Raw genomic sequence first — 22,345 nt, 5'->3', positions numbered from 1 at the left:
GGAGTTACTTCTCCACTCCCATAAACATCTCTCAGTTTATTTCCCATGCATGTCGTGGTGCAGTCCCTTTATAAGCAGTGCAGAATAGCAGCATAAGCCTCACTCCCCATTTCAGAAAATTCTGCTTCCATGTGAGCATTTTTGTGGCTTATAAATTCATGTGCATGTCTCTTGCAGACAATAGGGCTCAAAAGGCAAAGATGGTTTATGAGAACTCCATTTTCAAACAGCTGTGTTTTAGTGCAATATTTCAATAAATGTAACAAATTTTAGAAAAATAAGTCATTCATTATTCATGTATGCAAGTAAAAAAAAAAAAAAAAAAGGTCTCTGTTTGCATAGTCTGTCACTGCAGAGGATGCAGAGGAGAGGGGTGTGCAGTCCAGTGCTGTCTTCCTTGTCAGCAAAGGGAAGCAGGGACCCAGCGACTGCATGCCACACATGCAATTAGCAAAGGTCTCCTCATCAAGCAGAAATGTGCACAGGATGCTTGGGAGGTTGGACAGGACAGTCATTTAGTAAATTAAGTTTCTGCAAATCCAGAAACAAAAGTAGTGAAAAACAGCAGCCAGCCCCAAATTCTCCATTGTCTCTTGAGAAGATTGAATGTTATACAAAAGAAATACAAGGAGAATTAAGTGGCCTGCCTCGGGCAGTTCCAGTGTCTTGCATAACCTCTGCTATTGGGGTTTCAGCCCTGTGACACCCCAAGAGTGGATTTCTGCAAACATTATACAAGCAAGGCAAGGTTTATAGAAAGAGGTAATGCCTTTTATTAAACCACGGCTGGCAAAATGAGACAGGGTTTCAAGTACATAAAATTTCTTTCTTCAGTGGAAATAGAATTCTATTCATCAGACAAAGCAAAAAGTTCAAGGTCAAATACAGCTTGCAGTCAATTGCTCAGAGCTGAATCAGATGCATGTCACATAATTTTGGAAGTAGAGATCATTGTTTCCTGCAGACTAGAATGGATGTTATTAGGAAGCTAGAGGGAGATGGTAAACTCCTTGGAATATCCTTGGGCCAAAAGAAAAACAGGCAGTTTATAGCCTGTGGCACACAAAAGGACCAGTGAAGGAGGAGAGGGACGGGAAGATCTGTGCAGGAACAGCAATTTTGAGTCTGTGGGCTTTGATACCCAGTGCGTGCACCCAGAGACCTTGCTGTGCCCGCAGAGCAGCCCAGCAGAGCCAGACCTTTTCCTGCTCCAGGCGTGTGCCTCCCTGCAGTAGGAAAGCAGCAGTCACTGAACAGAGCTAGGTACATTCACAAGACAGTGGGGCACACCTGCAAAGATGGCTGTTCGAAGGGCTGAGGATTTGCTCAAGAATCTTGTTGCTACAAGCTGGGTGTTTGCACAATCTTTGCTTTGAGGAGAGTCTGTGCGGTCCTGCATGGCCTGTGGTGATGTGGGCTGCACGTTAGCAGAAGTCTGAATAAAGGCAGCACAAGCAGATTTGTCCTTATCTCTTTTACAGTTTTTAGAAACATTGGTGTAAGTCCATATCTACATTGAGACATCCTTGACTTTTTTCTCTCTTCCTCCCGCAGTCTTTCAGAACTCTGTGTTTCCCCACCATATGGGAATTCCCAACTGTGAAACAAGCCCAGAGCCTCCCTGGTGCCCCATCCACATTCCCACTGAGGCCTGTGGTAACACTGGAGACATGGCAGAACATGAGGCCACGAGTGCCAGCCCCAGGCTGTAGCTGGTGGTGCTGGGGGAGAGCAGCCTCCAGACAGCACCAGCCGGGGCAGGAGAAGGGCAGCAGCACCACAGACATCAGGGAGGCTCCACTGTTGCCCCCTCAGGGGCAGGAGGAAAGGCTTGGCCAAGGTGAACGCGGTGACGCTGCAAGAGAGCATACGAGGAGTGTGCTTTGTGGTAGTATTTATTTAGGAACCGTGAGTAACTACAGCTGGAGCGGTCTCATCTTTGCAATTCCGATGGTTTAACAAACAGGGAGAACATTAGCATATTTTTATTAAGGTACAAAATACACCCCGTTGTTGCCTAAAACATTAAAAAAAAAAAAAAAGTGAGGAAAGCTCTGTATGCTCTAAATCAGATTCAAAACCTTTCTGTATAAGGAATTGTGGCAATACTGTGTTTAGTATAACAAGAGGTTTTTATCAATCGAAAAGAAAAGACGTGCTGGCAATCTGAACTTAGCAACAAAGAGTAAAGCAGTTACAAACCGTCGTGTCACCCACATTAGTTGAGCTTTGAATGTAGAAGAGCAAATCATATGAAACACATACACAACTAGGTAATATCAAACAACCTAAGGTTGGTAATGTACACACCTGTATTAAAGTACACTGACTACTTAATGGTGAGGATTTAAGGTAATGTCTTTTTTTTTTTAAAAGAGGTAACCTTTGAAATGCAAATGGTTGCACTTTACACACAAAAAGTGGAAAAGAAAAAGAATCACTTTTGGAATGATACGTAGATATAAGACACACTGGTTTTGGATTATGCATAATCACCTTGCAGCCTCTGATATTACCTCTGAACAACAACAACAACAAAAATTAAAAAGTGCCAATACTGTGAAAGGAAAGCAAAATTACTAAGTCTGAGTGCGTTAACCATTTCTGAGAAAAAAATGGGGTTTGGATTTTTTTTTGTTTTGTTTTTCTGCGTTTTTAAAAAACGCAACAGCCTTACTGGTGCAGGTTCAAGACAAAAACAAGACAGTCAAGCTCTTAAGGTAGAAATAGGTCCTATATAGGTTAAGATTCTTTGGAAATTGCTAAGAAGAGAGGAGTTTGTAATCCAGGCTACTATCTTTCTGGCTACTCGAAAAATCTGTGGGAGTTTCCAGCTTATCATCAGTTGAAATCTGTTTTGCAATTGCCAAATAAATGCAAGTAAAACTTTAACTAACCTGGGATTCCATTCACAGACATGCACAGAGAAATCACTGATTGTGCAATAACCTGTTTTTTCACAGCAGCATATATATGAATCGTAAGTCTTTATCAGACTGACCAGAAACACAGAAAATATTCTCAGTCTTTGTGTTTTCAGTCTGTTTCTTAAGTAGGCAGCTGCAACTGCACTGAAGTGACAGGCTCCATAAGGGAAAGATGACAAAGTGGGATCTGCTGGCTAAAAGCAAGATCAGGAGTATCTCAGGAAACCACCTGGATGTTTAATGCTTGCCAGAAATACAAGGGCACTAACAGCTCACTGTCAGAGGCAGTGAAAATGTTTGAAGTTTGGTCTGTGAGACTCTGCTTAAAGGAAACAAGAAATGAACCATGCCAACGTACAAATTGCAATGCTGGCTGTGTCAAACCTTCCCTTAGAGAAGATGCAGCTCAGCCTATTCCTCAGGACTGGAGAGATTCACTGCATGTCTGGCCAACAATTCCTTTAAAGTAGATCTTGGGGAGCCAACTTAGCTGCGGTTTTGGCTGAGAAAAGTGATGGCAAAGAGCCGTGAGCTCAGTAAATAGACTATTTTTCTTTAAGATGTTCAGAATATAACTTAGTTTCCATACATTTGATTTTAAAAGTAGTCTGGGCAACTTAGTTGATGGCTTGCTTAAAGTCAGTCCAATCATGCTAGCAACTTAAAAAGCCTGCTGGTTGGAAGTAATGCCCATACATAAAGCTAACAGGTATCAACTGATCATGCTGAAATAACAACCCCCCAAAGACCTACGTTTCACACAAGGTGCTTTTGATAACTTGGTTTTCTGAGCCATATAAGGAGAGTCTTTAAATATATATTTTTTTAGCCTTGTTTCATTCTTCCTCCTCTTCATCTTCTTCTCCTTCTCCCTCTCCTTCTTTTGCCATTGTTTCCACAAGGAGCTCTGCGGTGCACGTGGCTTCCCCAAGGCTGTTAACAGCTTTGCAGGTGTATTTGGCATCATCGTCCCCACATACTTCAGAAATAGTCAAAGAACAGTTCCCTTCCTCGTCGTAATCTATCTGGAAGTGACGGGACTCCTTGACAGGCTGATCATCCTTGAACCACATCACCTCCGGGTCGGGATAGCCTGCAAGAGCAGAGAGAGAGCAGCAACTGCAATAAACGAGCATTAACTCAGCACTAATTACCCTGTGCTCTAACTCCTGTGTGGGGACGTGCCAATGTGTTGACAGACAAATATTTCATTGACTTTATGGAAAATAAATGTAGATGATGTGAGGCTTTTCTACTTCACGTTCACCTGAAACTATTTTTTATGAATAGCAAAAACTGCACATGAGCACTGCGGTACTCGCTGGATTCCTCCTTCCAGTCCCTCAGCAGTGCCTGCAGACAGCTTTTTGTGTGCTGGATTGCTCCTTCCAGTCCCTCAGCAGTGCCTGCAGACAGCTTTTTGTGTGCTGGATTGCTCCTTCCAGTCCCTCAGCAGTGCCTGCAGACAGTTTTTTGTGTGCTGTAGCCATCAGCCAGCAGGAAACTCCTGAGAGTGCATCTGAAGCTCACGTTACACTGCAGCTTCTCCCGAGCCAACAGTTCCCAACACTGAGATTTAGAATTTCAAGGGTAAACTGTTTTGGGTTTACAATTTAATACCTTCCTCACGTTGCTCTGCTATGCTTATTCTGAATCTTCCTCCTCCGAATCTGCTTCTTAAAAGCCAGCCTGTCCCATTGCACTCCCCTTTTCTGTATTTGTTAGGGTAAGTGAGGAAGTCTAAGAAAAGCATTTTGATTGTGCATCTCACCAGGAGTTTCAGAGCCTTTTGTGAAGCAAATGGCTCTGCTAAGCCTGGGAGCAGCGCTGTACAACGCCTGCTGCAGAACAATCCCTTATACAGTACTCTTGGCTGCTGTAACAAATTGAAGGTTTGTGGTCTCAGCCAAGTTCTGGACTGGGAGGGGAGGATAACTCCCCACTGAGCAGAAATAAACAGCAGGAATCCCTAACACACAGTGAACATTGCAGCAATGCACTGCAAAGTTTGGAACATCAGCCGTGGTACATCCATCTGTTTTACTCCATGCAGTGCTTGTGCACGTACCCCCAGGCTGAGCATCCATCAGCAATAATAATGCATCCTCACATCTCCACTGTGAGATAGGAAACCCAGGCAGGGAAAGATTTGGAGCAGAGAAGCAAGCAGAAGGTCGATGAGGCAGTCTCTGATTTCCTCATTTTAAGACTATAAATTAACTTGAACACATGCAGGATGCTACTGACCCTACCCAGGGTAGGGTTTTTTACTGACCCTACCCAGGGTAGGGTTTTTTGTTTTCACAGCTCTTCTTTCCAAATTTCTAGTTTCCATTCACAGCTGAGATACACAAAGTTCAATCTCATTGCAGGAGAAGTGCCAGTGCTCTTGGCCTTTAGACTCTTGGGCTGACCATGCTCACACTCCTTATGTGTCTTCGCATTATACTTATACTTTGCATATTCCAGTCTGAGGTTTCTTTCCTGAACTCATAAGTTAAAAACCCCCAAGCAACAGAACATTATTTTCTGTTGTGACTTATATGACCAGCACAAGAATATTATCTTTACTTCTCATGCATATGCAGTTAGGGACTTGTTTGCCTTTAATGAAATGTATGTATAGCTTTAAGTTATCTTGAGGTGACCTGAAGCTGGTCTGTCCTTTCAGACAACTGACCTCCTACTAATTCTTGGTGTCTGGCTGGCACTCTCTAAGAGTATGCTATTGGAATTTATGTTTCTACTTTGCATCTTGCTCTTACTGTTCCCTCAAAAATCAAATGACAGTTCCCACTTGCTATTCTAAATTAGTTATTCACATGTGGACTCCTGGAGACTTCTGTTCCATGGCAAGTACAGAACAAGCTCCAAATAATTTCTGTTTTTGCAACACATTTCTGCTATTTGTGCTATTTGTGCAGATACTGGTAAAGCAAAATGGCACCAACTCAACAATAATACAGAAGTAAAAATTGAAAAACTAAAACAATTACCCAGTGCAGAAAATTGTCAAGGAAGGAGAGAAAGAAATAGACATGCTTATTCAAAGTACCTTCAATTTTGCAGTCAAATCTAGCAGCACTTCCTTCCACAACTTCCATATCAAGGATTTTTTTAGTAAAATATGGCTTTACATGGGGCCTTTCTTCAGCCACTTCTTCGAGGAAAGCATCTGGGGGAGAGCAGAGAGGTTGTGAACAATTTTACAGGGCACGTTCTCAAAAGATGTGTTCTAGTTTTTAATTATCAGATGGTAATGAAAGCACCTTTTATTTCACTTAATTCTGTCAGACTAATGGGACAGCAAGGACGTTGGCTGCTTAGCTTTGTGCCAGTCTTTTGCAGCTGGAAAAGGATTCAGGCCATAAATAGAAAGAAATAGATGTGCAAGGCCACCATGCTACAAATCCTCAGCATCTTCCCTTGAATTTGTTTCTAACCAAACCTGGACTTTTTCTAGTCAGAGGGATAAACGAGCTCCTCTTGTATCAGGCCCACAGTCTATGTAGATTTTTCAAAATTGCTTGATTTTCAGCAGTGTCAAACATTTGCATCTCTGACTGTTACACACCACTAATTCCCATTTCATCTGGGGACCTATGGGAGTAACGCAGACATTTCCTTAAATGCCCTGTCTGAGGAGCATGGTTAATGCAGGGTGTGTGCCATGGTTACAGCAAGTGTTAATACTTCATTGCTTGCTTGCTTGCATGAGAAGGCAATACATCACTGTCATCTTTGTATAAACATGCATTCCCCAACCCAGAGAAAGTGCAGCTGGCAAATCTGCCTTAATTCTTTGGCTTTAAAAAGAAAAGAGTTTACTGCCTGTGCTATACTGTGACATTTTGAGTAGCAGGACAATATAAGGACAGTGAATTTTTGTCACATTTCTTTAAAAATGGGAAGATAAAAAGAGAGAGAGAGAGCACAGTAATATCCAACTCGATTGGTCTTTAGCAATTTGCTAAAAGTATTAGTAGGATTGATTCAGAGACAGATGAAAATATGAGACATAAAAAAATCCTTACCTTCATTCTCTGCTTTGTCTGCATTTATAGGGCTTGTAGGTGAGCTCCCAGAGGCCTTCCTCCCACTCATACCAGAAATCATTGCCATGGATGACAGTCTTCCTATTGCTCGGACAGCATGGCCTGTTTTCTAAGACATAACAGAAAAGGCTTCTGATCAATCCAGTCCAACAGCCATGTGATTTTCTGCAACAATCGTGCTTCGGACAAATTATCTGGGATCTCTGCAAACCTCACTGGAATTGGTGGACAAACTGCTTATATATAGCTCAGTTGTTCTAGGAGAGACAGAGCAGGCTGGACTGAATTACCAAATTTAGTTGCAGATATAAACTTCCCCTGATGAACTCATACCTAAATGAATGTCTCTGTTAGCTGTGGATAAAAAGCACTGTGAGAGAGGAGGGCCAGTAGAGAAGCCCTGTCCTGTGTAACTGGAACTGAACTCTGGTGGGGAACGCCTCTCTCCACAGCCTGCTGGGCTGGGCTGAATTTCATCCAACATGGATAACGAGCTGATATGAAATGAATGAGAAAGCACCATCTGCATGATGGGAGCAGACCTCTGACAGGACCCAGGATCAACCACCAGGCTACTAAAATATGCTCTAACTATGAGGGCAGTAGTACAGACACTTGTATTGCATGAGCTTCAAGAAAGGAGTAGAATGTAAGAGGGAATGTAAGGTAGACCTACACAAATTAGTAGGCTACTCAAAAGGACCCAGGATTTCACACAGCAACTCCTGTAGCTATCAGTGTGGCACAGTTGGACCTGCTACTCCAGTTCCAGCATGAGGAAAAGAGAAGATAGGTAGAATGAATATGTTACAGAAAACCAGTCTGACTGAATGTATGGGAAGCTGGGGAGGTTCCAACAAGACAGAACTTTCGGCTTATTAGCATTAAACTGCCACAAATTAAGGTACCTTTAGGGAGGCCAGGCAGGCAAGTTTTACCTGTACTGTTTACTGTTCAGGTTTGTTAAGAATTACACAATCCCCCAGCTCTCAGTGGCATGGAGAGGACAGGGAAGGGAGAGAGAACCCCAGAGGAGTAGAAAAAACTATGCTTGAGCTCATGCCTTTCAGTAGCCTGAAACGGGATCATCCTGTGTAATCCATGTGCAGCTGTGCACCCTCCTACTGCCCAGCTGCAGGAACCAGACCTCTGTCCTGCATCCCCACCCTGGCCACGCTGCAGCTTTCACCAGCAGCAGAAACCCCCTCATGTGATGTGTTCCCCAGAATCATAAACATTGAAAATAAAGAGACTCATCAGGATATCCAGCCCAATTCCACGTCCTCTTCATTACCTGCCATTTTCTTCTGGCCATATATTTCTTCATCCTATCTTTGGAAAGTTTTTTGGCTTCCATGTTTTTGGTGTCTTTTTGCAGCCAGGGATGCTGGAGACATTGAGTACAATTTAAGCGACTCCTGTTTTTGTATGAAAAGACCAGTCAGTGTTGTCAAGAACGAGAGAGGAACCTACCTGCTGCAACATTATTTTTTGCTCTCTTTGCTGGGAGCTGATTTTTCTGTTTCCTAAATTTAGCAACAAAGATCACATGGTTTTGCTTTCCCAGCCATTCTAAAACTTCTTAAACTCACTTTCACAATTTCTGTAGATCTTTTTGAGAGAAAACTGTGCATTTTTAAGTGTTAATAAAACATTATAAAACAAAGCAGGAAAAGCTGTATGTTTTAGGCAAGGAACACATACAGCAGAGCCACAATGACAGTGATTCAGCTGCTTCATGCTGACAGAACCCTGTCCCAGATCTCCTTTCCTTCACTTAAAGAGATTTCTCCATCCCATCATTTAATAGCCTCTTGTACATCTCACAGAACAGACATGTCCAAATCTCTCACCACACCTATTCTTCACTTTGCTCAGGGTGCACATGTAAATAACCCTCTGTTCTCCATTCATCCTTGCAAACTCATTGGAAGAAGTATGTTTACTTTCACTGGTTCGATCAGACACTTCTGCAATCAGGGCTTCCAGTTGGTTTTTTTTCTTGCCCAGCTACTGCATTTACAGGGAAGCTGCCTACTCAGAGGTACCACACTTAAAAGCGACACAAGGCAGAACTGCGACCCATTCAGAGCAAGACAGAACGAGTCACGCAGGGATGCGTGTCACGCAAGAGAGGGGATCAGAGTGGCCACACGAAAGCCCCGGGTGCACCTCGCCCGAGGGGAGGGAAGAGCACAAAGCGCTGGCGATTGAAGCAAAAGCTCAGTTCAGCCCCTGCACCCTGCAGAGCTGCACACGCGGAGCCGGGCGGGCGCGCACAGCTCCGCTCCTTATAAAGTATGGCCAGAGGGGCCGCGGCCGTGGGGAGACGCGCGGCGGGGAAACACGAACGGCAGCCCGGGCTCAATGCAAACACGCAAAGTGCAGCAAGGAAGTCCAGGCTTTACTTCATGTCTTTCTTCAGTAGATTGCTGATAAAGTCCTTGGCATCGTCAGAGATTTCATCGAAAGCCTCATCGTCGAAGTCCCACGTTGCTGAGGTGACATTGGCAAGGGTTTCGTTGTCGTTGTCTCCCATGAAAGGAGAGAGTCCGCTGACCCTGGGGACGGAACAGACACAGACACAGAACAAACCGCGTCAGTTTGCAGGTTACCGGAGGAGCGGGTCCAAATCGCGTGTGACATCTCCCATGCTCTGCAGTTCTTTGCAAATAAAAGCTAAATTAAATTTAAAAGGACTCAAAACGAACTACAGATAGTCTTAGGGGAAGGAAGTAGAATTTTGCCGGCAAAACGGAAAGGCACATTTTTCTAGTTTCCTTCTCTTTTCCCTAGACATTTTTGAGGAGAATTAGAATTAGGTGAAATTGGAGCGAAGTAGTTTGTTAAATGACTTGTCTAATTCTGCGTAACTAATACTGGATTTTTCACACCAAATTTGGTGGAATATCTTTTTTCCCCCCTGACATTTCCTCAGAATCACAGAATTGTTAGGGTTGGAAGGGACTTCTGGAGATCATCTAGTTTCAGGGTGGTTCTGCTGCCTTTACTGTCAAACCAAGGAGGGGTTTTGTACATTTTATTTCATTAACTCCTTCAGAGAGACCGCAAGAAGAAAGATGCATAATGAAATAATGAAATCCACAAGGCTGTTTTGTAAACAAACCCACCCTGACTTACACAGACAGAAAAAGCAATGCTGCATCACTGCAGGCTGTGGAGTTATGCAGATGCATGCAGGAGTAATTTGGTCTTTATATTCTCCATCAGTCACGGTGATGTGTGAAATGGAAATAATGCTCTCCTATAACCTAAGTTGAGCTTCCAAGGCTTTTTATGCAATATAACTGATAAATTGCTAGTGAAAGGCAATTACAGAACATCATGGTGTCATTTTTGCAGTCTCTTTCTCCAGTCGAGCATTATCCTTTATTACACTGTGCATCTGGATATTTTTGATGCCTGTATATATCACACTTTCAGTAAAAACTTAGAGGTAAAAGGTTGCTTATTCCTTAGAATTACAAGTTATTCACTTTTCCAGGTCCTCCTGGCATGCAATTTACAGAATAACCTATTCTTCATGAATTTTTACAGACTTTATTTGATTTCTCTGTACAATTGCGTTAACCAGTACTACTCCATTCTTTCAAATATAGAAAAATAACTGTAACTTATTAGGGTTTTGAAAACACTACGTGGAAATAATACTATATGAATATCATGGTGCCAGTGAATATCACAGAACAGACTGGTTAAAAAAAGACTGGGATCAAATAAAGCAAGCTATTAGATTAATAATAATAGAATGATCTCCTTCAAAGTTATTTTGCTTCTTTTTAGGCTCTTATTACATTCAAAATCTGATTTTGTTCCTAAGCATTTTATTTTATAAGCAAAGCAGAAACACACACTCTTTGAAGTCTCACACAGAGCAGACACTAAATCTTTTACCATTTCTGGAAGTTGTGTGCAGTACAGCAGACTTTAGAATCTTATGTGTGTACTTCAGAAACTTCTTAGTAATAATACATGAACTGAAGATAAAAGGTTTGTTTATTCTCAGGCAGAACAAGGTAAATCAGAACAGAATTCATTTGCTGTCTTACTTTCCATTATATGTGGTGCACTCGAATGCAGCAGTGAATCTTTACTTTGTAAATGGGTAAGGTGGCATAAACCCGTTTATGAAGATATAACAGGACAAGTTACCAAAAGCTGAAAGATGAACGTAGCAGAAATGCCCCCACCAAGCCTTTTTACACGACAGTTCCCTGTGTTTGACATTTGCTTTACTGGAGGAGAGAAGGTTTGTGCCTGGCAGGACAGCACTGCAGAGCTGGCACAGCTGCAGGCAGCGCGGGCTCTCTTCTGCCCGCACCCCCTGCAGCCCTCACGGCCAGGAGGCACGGGAATCTCTGTCCTGGAATCACAAAGCATTCCTGCAGGGCCTTAAACCCACCTCCTCTCCAACATTTGAACATTTGCTCAGTTGTGACAATGTCAGTGTTCTCCATCATGTTTTAGCAAGTGAAAAAATTGCATGCAGACCACAGTTCTGGTTCCACATACTGACTGCTGGTTTGTCTCGTTTTTACCTTGTGGTAAGAACAAGAGTCTCAGCCAAGCCAGCAGCTCAGACAATGACAGGTCTGTGAAGTATTCCTTTAGTTCATTGTCAAAAGAAGGGATGTACATTTTCTCTGCATCCAGTTAAGCTCCATGCTCACACTTGGGCAGCTGGAGCAATAACAATCGCATTTCCCTTCAATACTTGATCGAAGTATGTCAGAGGTGACCTCTGCACAGTATTACCACAAATAGTGCTGTGCAGCTCTTCCACTACATTGGACAAGATTCTGGCCTATTTCCAGAGGTTAAAGCTGCAGTAGTGAGAGACCATATGCATACTAAACAACCTGCTTTGGTACGGGGACGTTGCTGCATGTGGAAACACCACTGCTCCGTGGTGCTGTAAGAGGCAGGCTTGTACTGTATGTCCCACACAGCTTTTGAAGGGTGAGGATAAATTAAAGGATGAGAAGATTTGAGAAGGAAAAAAATTCATTGTTTTTGTTTTTGTGTATTTTTAAAAAATATTTTAGAATTGTACAACAGAATTATATGATAAGATCTTAAATGCTGTGGTAGGATTGCTCTGTCCCATGCATTTGTTAAATTACCAGGTGGATCTCAGTTAAGACTCCACTGACTTTGTCATTTTTGAACACCAGTGTAGCAGTGCCCATTCAAACATTTCAATGAACCTATTTTCGTATTTCTGAATGTGCTGTTGCAGATTTACAAAGCTAAAATAATTTTCTGTCTCTTACAACAGTTTTACACTGTGAATCAGTTGCCTTGTTGTGGAAATACTTCTAAGGAGAACTAGATCCTTGTCCATAGTCAGAAAACAAAATCCAGCAACTAGTGTAGATTATAGCCAGCAATTTTTATCTCTAGCACAGATTTCACTGACCGAAGCCTTGGTCGTTCATTTCTTAATAGCCATTTAAAGTAATAATGGCCCAGCAACTCTTTTGACAGATAATGGAAACAATTTCTTTTTGGAATGCTGAAGTGATAAAGATGAGCTACTGCTCCAGAAAATTAACTCTGAGCTTACACTGCGAAGTTACTCTTAGACGAGCAGCAGGCTGTTTACTGAAAACATTTTTCCAGTTACTTTACCAGGCATCTTCCTGGCATGTTAAGAACCATTTGTTTAGAAAGTCTTTCACAGTTTCCACTTCTAAATAAAGAAGAAATATATTTTATCCTCTAGGAGTTCCTTAACATTTATTGGTCTGTTCTAACAAAGCTATGAGTGCAGACTTAGAGATGTTACAATGAAAAGGGTCCAACGTGGACGCAAATTTCATTGCACATGTAACAAACACCACGGCATTTCAACCGGAATCTCTGCATTAAGAGTCCCACTAATGCAGGGAAGATGGCTCTGCTGCTCGTCTAAAGGGTCAGGCTGGGAGCAATCCTCTGCAAGCAGTGCTTGCAGCACCAACTCCCTGGGACTGCTGGCACTTCTGATAAACCTGTGCAGGCCATGTCAAATAAGCATGTGATGATGACACCTGCACTCTGGAGATCATGTACAGAATTAATTCTTTTTCCAGTGAACTATAGCAAATAAATAGTCTGAGGATACTTTGTCAGGGACACACATCCATGGGACACTTAGCCCACACTGATTCTTTCTGGAAGAAGCAGACCACAGAGCCCATGTAAAGGAAGATAGCTCATTGCTGAAGCAGGGGTGTTATTGCTGTTCTCCTCCTTGTTTCACATGCCCAGTGGATTAATGAGGAACCACAGTTTGCCAGTGCCACCAGACAAATGAAACATTTTCTTTTGGGCCGTCCAGTCTGGCATTAAAGCCTTCCTAACTTGGTTTAAGGAAAGAACAAGGAGTGCTCTCTCATCTTTAATATAAAGAGGTATAAATTTTTAACGTGACATAGAGTTGAGTGTAAGCCTTCCTTTATTCAGGTTCCAAGCCAGCAAACCCAAAAGATGAATGATGCTAAAAGATCTTTCAACCAACCCAAATGGCCAAACAAGGGAGGGGGAACAGCAGTGATGAACGATACAATGGATAAAAGGGAAAGGGAATGTTTGAAGAATCAGGGTGTGTGCTGTTAAGAAGGTGCTGAAGGGAAAGAGTATGCAGCAAGATCAAATGTGATATTAAAACACAACCTAAGATAAAGTATATTAAAAAATATTCATTGACGGAAATCCACTACACTGAAAAGATAAACTCAGCCTGGCACTGATAAAGCAGGGAGAACCATTGGAACACAAGCAGGGGTTTGAATCAGCCACAGACAATTCCTCCCTGAAACTGCTTGGATCCTTTGGTGCCAGAAGGAAAAGGGCAATCCACATTCAATGTACACCCATGCAGTGCTGAAACCTTAAGACTGAAAACTGGTTTGAAACAAAAACTAGAAATTGTTTCACATTACTAAATATTCAAAACAATGATTATCCAAATTGATCATCAGGAAAGAACTAGAAATAGAAAAAAAACCCAAACAAACAAAACAAAACAAAAACCCAAGCAAATTCAGCAATGCCCAGAAGGAACAGAAAGAGCTGGAAAGAATTCAGGAGGTTTAACCTTCATCAGATACAGATTATTGTAAATGCAGAAAGAAACATTGAAATAGACATAAATGGAGATGATATACACAAGCTATAATATTTGTGGCCTGTTATTTCAAAGGCAATACATCAAGTTAAGTATGTGGAACAGTACTGTGATGCAGAACAGGACAGAGTACAAGATAAAAGTGGAAGATAAAAAACATGAGGTGGAGAATACAAACGGAAATTTAAGGAAGAACAAAGACAGATGAAGAGACAGGACTGAGTAAGTTATCCAGGAAGATAAAAAAGATTTAATATGTAGTTTAGAAATGTGGAAAGGGAATCCATGAACTGTAGGATGGAATTAAATCAGTCTTACCATAAGGAAGACAGATGCAGTATCCCAGCAGGGAGTGCAGTATCTGTACTTACATCTGCATAGGAGAGGGCTGGGGAGAGGTTTTGCTGTCACCTTGCTTCATACTTAAGATTACATCCCAACCATTTATTCCTCTGCAGGGAAGACCCTTCACCCACAGAGATCACTTTAGCAGCTCTCTGCTAAAGCCAGTTTGTATTCATTGTTGTGCAGCACATCATGGAAACACTTTCCATGGCGGTCACTTTCTAGGCAGGTGTTATGTCAAGTGATGCTGTTGTGCTCCTTGCTGTTTCCTTTGGGACAGAGGATGGGCACAGCAGCTCTGGGCCATCAGCTGCCTCTAGCAGAGCTGCCCTTACGTCCAGTGCTCCCCTCTGCCTGCATGGTCCCACTCCCATGGCAGGGGAGAGGGGATGCACATGCCCAGATGATGGGCACAGAGATGGTGTGTGAGACAGACACCAAGTGAGTGTGTCTTGCACTTCAGGCTCGAGATTCGGTTGTTCTGAGCTTACAATCAAAACAGGAAAGCAGAGCTGCAGCTAAAGAGAGATGCAGTTCTCAGTGACTTTTATTTGCATTCTGTAATGATGATGTGATGGTTCATTCTGGATAATGGCTCATAGTTGTGAGTCTGTGAAAATAGCTGGGCTGTAAGAAAGTTAAAAGATTGGGAACAGTCTGGGGTGGAGAGGTAAAGTCCAAGTGATGACTCATGGGTCTTCCCTAACTTCTATTACTTTATTCTTATGGCAAGAAAGACAAAAGCCAATTATCACCACTAATCATTACTGTGGCAATAGCAATGCATCAAAAGAAATATTTTTCATTGTGTTTGGGTAATGTAGATTTTCCCTCAGGATGGGTTAAATGATCTTAAATTTACGTTAGCAAACAAGTAATTTCGTTATATATGTCACAGGGCATATCCAATCAGCCGAATGAGCGTAACACCACCCAACCCCATCAGCTGAATGGCGCAGCATCCAAACACCCTGCTTGGCACAGAGAAACTGGGAAGAAGCGGACTGGTCTTTGGTAAGACGGGTCGCCTTTCCCCCACTGTCCCCTTCGCTTTGTCTCAGCCGATGCCGCTGCTCCCCAGCCGCGGCAGCCCCGGCTGCATTCCCCGAACGCTCGGCGCCAGCCCCGGCCTGTGCCTCGCTGCTCAGGCCGGGAGCACACGGAAACTCTCCAGGGGCATCGATAAATAACAAGGAGCGGCCCGAAGGACGAGCGGCTCCCCGGAACGCGGGGCCGGGCGGGCTGCAGGCGGCGCTGCAGCACCGAGCGATGCCCGGGGCGCCGCCAGCCCGCTCCCATCCCGGAGCCCGGAGCGGCTTTGGCATCGCGCTGCTGCCTGGGTGGGCTGCCCGACTGGAGCTGCGGAACCTTCCCAAGGAGCTTTCGAGATCTGGAAAGAAGCGCTTGGGAGTGAATGGAAAACAGAAGTCCTGTAAATAAACTGGCAGAACGAAGTGACCTTGAAGCGCGGAGTGCACTTCACATCTGAAACTGAAGATAACAGAAATATTCCGAGTCTGTGCTGGGACTAAGAGGGAGTCGATGTGGTAGCTTGTGCATAGGCCAAGTAAGGAAATTGTGCTGCTTGGTTCGGGAATGAGAAGAGCATGAACAAGTGCAGGCTCATGAGAAAACGAGGAGTAGAGAACAACTGAGTAAAAGCGAGGCAAACAACTGTGCATTGCCAGGTCAAGGAGCGGGACAGCCGCTCTTTAATAAAGGAAGAAGGGCATTGAGAGGAGTCTTAAAAGAAGCACTGCAAAGCAGATCTGCCACTGACTGACCACTGAAGCTGGAACACGGGGAAAGGAACCATGTTCCAAACTAAGCTTCTCTTTTTACTTGCTAATATATATTGCTACACATCAAATGTGTAAAATCACTGCTGGAAGAAAACCACTTGCTGGTCTAGGCATGGAGATACTATTTCCATATACATTTCTCTAGATTCACTGATGTTTATAAACCTGCTGTATCAAATAATATATAAAAATCAAATCTAATACTCAAATATGTAACCAAGAGCTGCAGCCGACCATCCGCTGAAGTGTTTACACGAGCTTAATCCATGCTGCTTATAAAATATATATATACAGTGGCTTGTGCTTGGTAATAAATTAAAATGCACTGTGAACAGATATGGCAATGCTGGGATACTTCAGTGTGTCCCACAAGACCCCAAAATTTCACAAAAGTTTTCCTCTCATGGTTTCTCTCATGGAATAAAATAATGGAAATTATTGGTTATTAGTGCATACTCAAATATTTCTCTTAACATCTGGAAAGGAAAAATAGTTCAAAGTTAATAATAAAACAGTCACATTGTCTTTTTAAATGGGATGAAGCATTGCTGGTTTATGATGTAAGAGGTACAACACCAAATAGTTGAATTTCCAGAACTGCCAGTTCTGCAGTTTACCAATCACACCCTTCAGAGAATGGCAGAGTTTTATTAAACATGCTGGAGTTGCTAATTACCACAAAAAAGGCCTGAAAACTTCAGAAGTTGATGAAAATTTTGCATGTTCAGCAACTGTCAGGATTTGTGAATTTAAGAATAGAAAAGTACTCACAAAATATAGCAGATAACTCCTATACTCCACATATCTGTTTCATATCCAATAGGTTCATAGTTTATAACTTCTGGAGCCACAAACTCAGGTGTCCCAAAGAGAACTTTCAGAGAGCCTGCATTTTCTGTGAAGAATGAAAGAGAAAACCATTAACTGCTGCATGGAGATTTTTAAAACCAGTTACTGTCCAGTAACAGGAAAACCAGATTTGCCCTAATATTTGTGATTTCGTTAAAGATCTGTATCAGAAGAAATAAGGGATGCCTGAATTGCTGTTTCCTTAGCTGATGCATGTCTAGCAATAAAGAATTATTTATTAAGCATCCTCAAGCACACACAGCACTGTATAAGGCACATAGGTTCCTATTGCAAGGAGCTTCCACAAGACCAAATCTATGAAAAAGGAAAGCCATCAGTATTTAATTCAGATTTGTGTGTCCTGAAGTAAAAAAGTGTTTGAGCCTCCATTCCTTTAGCAGTTGCACAAGAGAACTAATTGAGAAGTTTACACAAATTATTGAACATTTATCAAAGCTTGGGGCTCTGCATGTTGTGGTAAAAAAGAACCAGTCATTCTAAAATTTTAACAATAGGAAATAACGATTTTAATCCAATACATTTTCTTCTAGTGTAAACAAGAAAGAAAATCAATAGTGGGTTGCATGCCTCTTAAATTTGAAGTGAGGCCAGCAGTGAAACACAAGAAGGGGCAGATGATGTGCACCAGTCAGATCATTACCTCACAGGTAAAACTGGACTTAGGCATGCTGTCAAAACCAGGCTGCCTGCAAGCACACCTGGTCACGGGGAAGCACAAATTACCAGCTGTCAGTCACCAGCTGCTCCAAACTCCTGTCAGCTGGCCTGTAGCACAGGTATTCTAGATTTGCTCTGCTTAAACACTCTGTGGATGTTTTTAACATGATCTACAGTGAAGCTACTGCTACCAATATGAACTGAAAGAATGAGGACATGAGACACGTGAACTGGCTTGACATTCTCCTTGTGTTGATCCACCAGTATTGCCCTGCTGGAAAATACAGTGATGGACACAAGAGAAAAACCTGTTCATAACAAATTGTTGCCAGATTATGCTGCCTGTGTGCAAGTGAGTGATATGTCTACCCTCTAGCATAGTGTGAAACACAGAGTCATTAAGCTAGAAATTCTTAGGCAAATCTCAGCAGGCTCATTTTTATCAGTGCTTGTTCTAAATCTGAAGCAAAGTCAGGAAGAAAGAAAACTAAGGAATAGTTTAGGTACTGGGGGGGAAAAATCCCTCCACATTCCAGTAATAGAACTGTACTGTAAAAACATAAAAATGTCAGAATATAAGTTGTGTCTGACTTGAAACAGGCTTGGATTTAGGTTGAGAAACTCATGGCCAGTCTGCACGTCTGCCTGAACCATCAGTCTATGCCTTCAGTGAGATTCATTGCATTAGGTTTAGCTTTTGTGCAAGAGCAGAAGCCAGATTAGGCACAGTAGAATGTCCTAGTGAGGAACCAAAGAGATTACCATCTAAACAAAACAGATATGGATGGGAAGGCCAACAGATGTAACACATTCCAGTCCTGCTCCTGTTAAGGTTACCAGGAGTACGGGGTTTTGCAGCTCTGCAATCAAGAGAAAAGTTAAAAAATCCTCAAACAACAGCAAGTCAAAGTTTTGAGGAGTCTACGAAAGAAGCAACTTATCCGCAACATTGAATCTGAATAGAATATTTTTATTTACCAGAACTTAATTTACCAAGTTTTGCAACATAAATACTGATCCCAGTACGGACTCCACTCCCAAACTTAGCTCCACTGAAAGCTCTTAGGGCATTTCATGAAATGCAATCAGACACCTGTGCTAGTGCTCTTTTGAGGCACCCAAATCCCCAACTTACCAAATGAAATCTGAAACATCTATGGGGTTAATAACTTGCCTAATGTTTGAACACCATGCTTGAGGGAACTTTTGAGCACAGCCACAATTCACTTGCAGTTGTGCCAGTTTCCCATTTTAAATGCTGTGACACCTTTTTTTTGCTCTGTTCAGGTATGGTTATAGTAAATTATTTGCAGAAACCTAATTTTCACATGTTTTCCCTGCTCTCACCATTTTTAGAGACAGAAACAGAGAGAAGGATGCCTGGGGACAGCAGCAGGAAATTACCCACATCCTTCCATGCAAATTCACCAACATCAAGAGCCTCCTGCTCGCTGACTATCCTTTAAAAAGCACATTCAAAAAGTATTCCACAATATCCCTATAGTCACATAACCAGAGTTTTCTTACTCCAAAACATATAATACTTTTTCTAACATGGCATCTAAAATAACTTAGCCTGAAAGAAGGGCAATGTGTTCTCCACAGGGGCAATGAGGAGTGGGAGATCACCTTCCCTTCTGAAGTGCCAAAAGGAAGCCTAAGATCCCATTTTCCCATCTGCCTTCATTTTAAAGACACCACTTACATTTTTTTTTTCAAATGGTCCTTAAAAGAATTTACTGACATTTATCACGATGAACCTGTTTTCTAAACGCTTCATCATGATCATCTAAATCTCAGGCTCAGATTTTCACATCCAAGTTTGGAGGCTTTTCTGTGCGCTGTGTAAACTACCATGAGCAACTGTGTATGCAAAAGGCTGGTGTATAAAATGTGCTGCCCACAGGTCAGAGAAATGTGGGGTTTTTTTGAAAACATGGCATTTGAGTGCAAGCATACAGTGTGAAACAACTGACACAGCATTTTCTGTGTATAAAAGAAAAAGAAAGGAAAAGAGTAAGACCCTTTCTATGCAATAATATGTCAAGTCTTTACCGAGTTGTTTACAAGCTTAGTACACAAGTAAGATCTGTGTTTGGATATCCCTTAGTTCAGATAGAAAGCTGACAAGCTAGCTGGAAACTGCTGCTGACACTGTATATAATCAACTGATTAAAAATATATCTTTACAGTACTCAAAAACCATTCTCTTTCTCCTTAAGAAGTTTATCTTAAACAATTTTCTGCATGTGTTCCTCAGCACACCAAAAAAGGTCAGGAAAATATCCCACTGCAGCTTTGGTATTTCCTGACAGTGCAAGGGAACTAATTAGCTGCAGAAGATGACTGCAGAAGGAGCTGATCCTAATATCTTTAAAGCTGATCAAAACACTGAATATTTAGAGGCACTAGTTTGCACTAGTTACAAGAAGTTAAATCTCAGAAGCTGAAGTGCAGAATCAGCCACTGCTTCCTTCAGCAATCCCTTGGCTGAGCAATTTCTGCCCAGTCAGGGTCAGGTCTGTAGGATGAGGGCTCCAATCCCACATCTATCAATGCCAAAGTGAATTTGACAGCCAATTTTAAAGTCACAAAGCTTGAAGGAACACAAGGAGGAGGAATGTGCCCTCAGTGCACCACATAAGACGACTGGCAAGAAGCAGGCACTAGTGAATTGGTTTTAGCTATTTTTGTAACTAAATAAAACAGTAAAAGTTGCTTTCTGCTCTTGGAACTGAAATGTTACAATTGTTTTTTGCAATTAAAACAGTGCTTATGCTTGCTGGGCATTGAATGGAAAAGACCTTTCTCTTCCTAGGGAATGCCACCCACGATGGAGTTACCCAGAATGGCAGGCTGATGAATTGCAAACACCTACAATGGAACCTGGCAAGAATTAGCAGCATATTAAGCCAAATGAATGTACAGTACTGTAAAATCAGAATCAGCATTAGTGCCCACAGCTGTCATCCTTCCACATTGAGAGAAATTATCTGGAGTTTAGAGATTTCCTACCTATGGCATGACTGGAGCAGCTCACAAGCTGCTGTCAGCTGTGCCTGCACTGTGATGCCACAAGATTACCAGAAAAATGGGAAAGCTGGTGGATGTGAACAGGCTGCTGAAAATAGGATCTTCTGTTTGCTAAACGTGGGTTTAACTGTGGTCTGAAGTTAAAAAGGTAGCTGAAGAAGTTTCTATAAAAAGGCCATTCCTTGTTTACTTTAAATCTCTTGTTGATGAAATCCACTCAGTGCAGCAGTAAATGTACAGTTTTCAGGCTGACAGCTGGAACATCATGGGCTGAAATCTTTCCCACACCTCTCACACAAAAATACCAGCACTGGAACTTAGTTAAGAGTTCATCTGTTTCTTGAACAAGAACTAAATCAGTTCATGTTCCCAGAACACTACTGGCTCTATACTGCTGAAGGAACAGAAATGGCAGTGATCTCCTTTAATAATCAATAAAATAAACATCTTATCTCTGAGTTAACAGTGTCCATGTGACCAAGATTCATTTAATACAATTTTGGAGCAGAACACCATCTAAAATTCTTCAAAGCAGACTTCTTTTCCCTTATTAATTCAACAAACCATTCCTGGTTTGTTTTAGTAAAATTATATTCTTGGGAATGCATCAGTCTTTTATTTAAGTGTCAAAAGTAGGATGAGCTGCATTTAGGCAGATAACAAAAGGTAGGTGGTAGTATTTCATCTGTACTCTCTCAAAAATCATTATTTACTTTTAAGTAAGTATTAAAAATGTTTAAATTGATACTTTTTCAAAGAGGGAAGGCAAAAGATTTCAAGTAAGAATCCAGCTGTGGACCCTGTTATATAGAGAGTAGGAATTCATATAAGTTGTCCCAATCAATTAATGTCAGGACAGCCACAAATCTCAGCTCTCCCAGTGTAACAGGTTCATAAACTATTTTCTTCCTTCTAATTCCTGGAATGATTTTTATTTCTTTTGTGAAAATACGAGATGAAAAAAGATTAGTGTGGGATGTTGGTATTGTTTAACACAGAAAATACAACTGAAGGGCTGCTTTTTAGAGCTGAACAATATGAAGACAAGAACCTTTGAAGGTCTTTGGCTTTCAAGCTGCAGATCATGTTGGAAGCTTAGACCAAAATGAATGATGGAAAGCAGCTAAAAAGCAGCGTAGGAAGAGGAAGGGCTTGTCAAATGGAATTTCCCCTTGCTGCATTATTTTTAAGTAGTGCTATTACACAGCTCTTTATAGAATTCCTCTTATGTTTAACATGTATGACAATATCCTGCTGTTTAAGATAAGAAATGATAAAAATGACAGGAAAATGTAAAATTACTGTAATTATCTGAAAGGCTTCTAGAGCATTGCCTTAATTTCTGCTGTTAAAAAAGTTTCAAGGATTTGTAGTATTCGTGAAGTATTTAGTTAGAGAGTTAGTGCTTCATGGTACCAAATGTAAATATGTTTTAATATTAGTATTACTGTGTATTTTAGGTGGAATCTACAGGAATACCCTGCTGTGGAAACAGATAGATTCTGTACACCCCATTGCAAACTC

The 22,345-nt window shown here is 41.8% G+C and overlaps 1 protein-coding gene across 6 annotated transcripts in view; it reads right to left on the bottom strand.

The window, feature by feature from the left end:
• Nucleotides 1-1,877: 1,877 nt before the first annotated feature.
• MYLK (myosin light chain kinase) overlaps nucleotides 1,878-22,345 on the bottom strand; it is a 198,375-nt gene continuing 177,907 nt past the window's right edge. For 5 of the 6 annotated variants that reach the window (XM_038142902.1, XM_038142903.1, XM_038142904.1 and 2 more), the window contains 6 exons: nucleotides 17,033-17,156; nucleotides 9,391-9,543; nucleotides 8,277-8,400; nucleotides 6,962-7,091; nucleotides 5,983-6,102; nucleotides 1,878-4,020 (listed from right to left, as the gene is read on the bottom strand). In XM_038142902.1, the coding sequence (XP_037998830.1) occupies nucleotides 3,764-4,020; nucleotides 5,983-6,102; nucleotides 6,962-7,091; nucleotides 8,277-8,400; nucleotides 9,391-9,543; nucleotides 17,033-17,156 (908 nt within the window). In that variant the 3' untranslated portion in view covers nucleotides 1,878-3,763. Of the gene's footprint in view, nucleotides 4,021-5,982; nucleotides 6,103-6,961; nucleotides 7,092-7,315; nucleotides 7,335-8,276; nucleotides 8,401-9,390; nucleotides 9,544-17,032; nucleotides 17,157-22,345 lie in introns of those variants that run through there. The other variant, XM_038142908.1, reaches the window with a different exon arrangement.

This window comes from Motacilla alba, chromosome 7, assembly GCF_015832195.1.
Source record: "Motacilla alba alba isolate MOTALB_02 chromosome 7, Motacilla_alba_V1.0_pri, whole genome shotgun sequence".
Classification (NCBI taxonomy): Eukaryota; Metazoa; Chordata; class Aves; order Passeriformes; family Motacillidae; genus Motacilla; species Motacilla alba.
The sequence above is the reverse complement of the archived record's forward strand: the minus strand, read 5'-3'. Positions and strand labels throughout refer to the sequence as shown.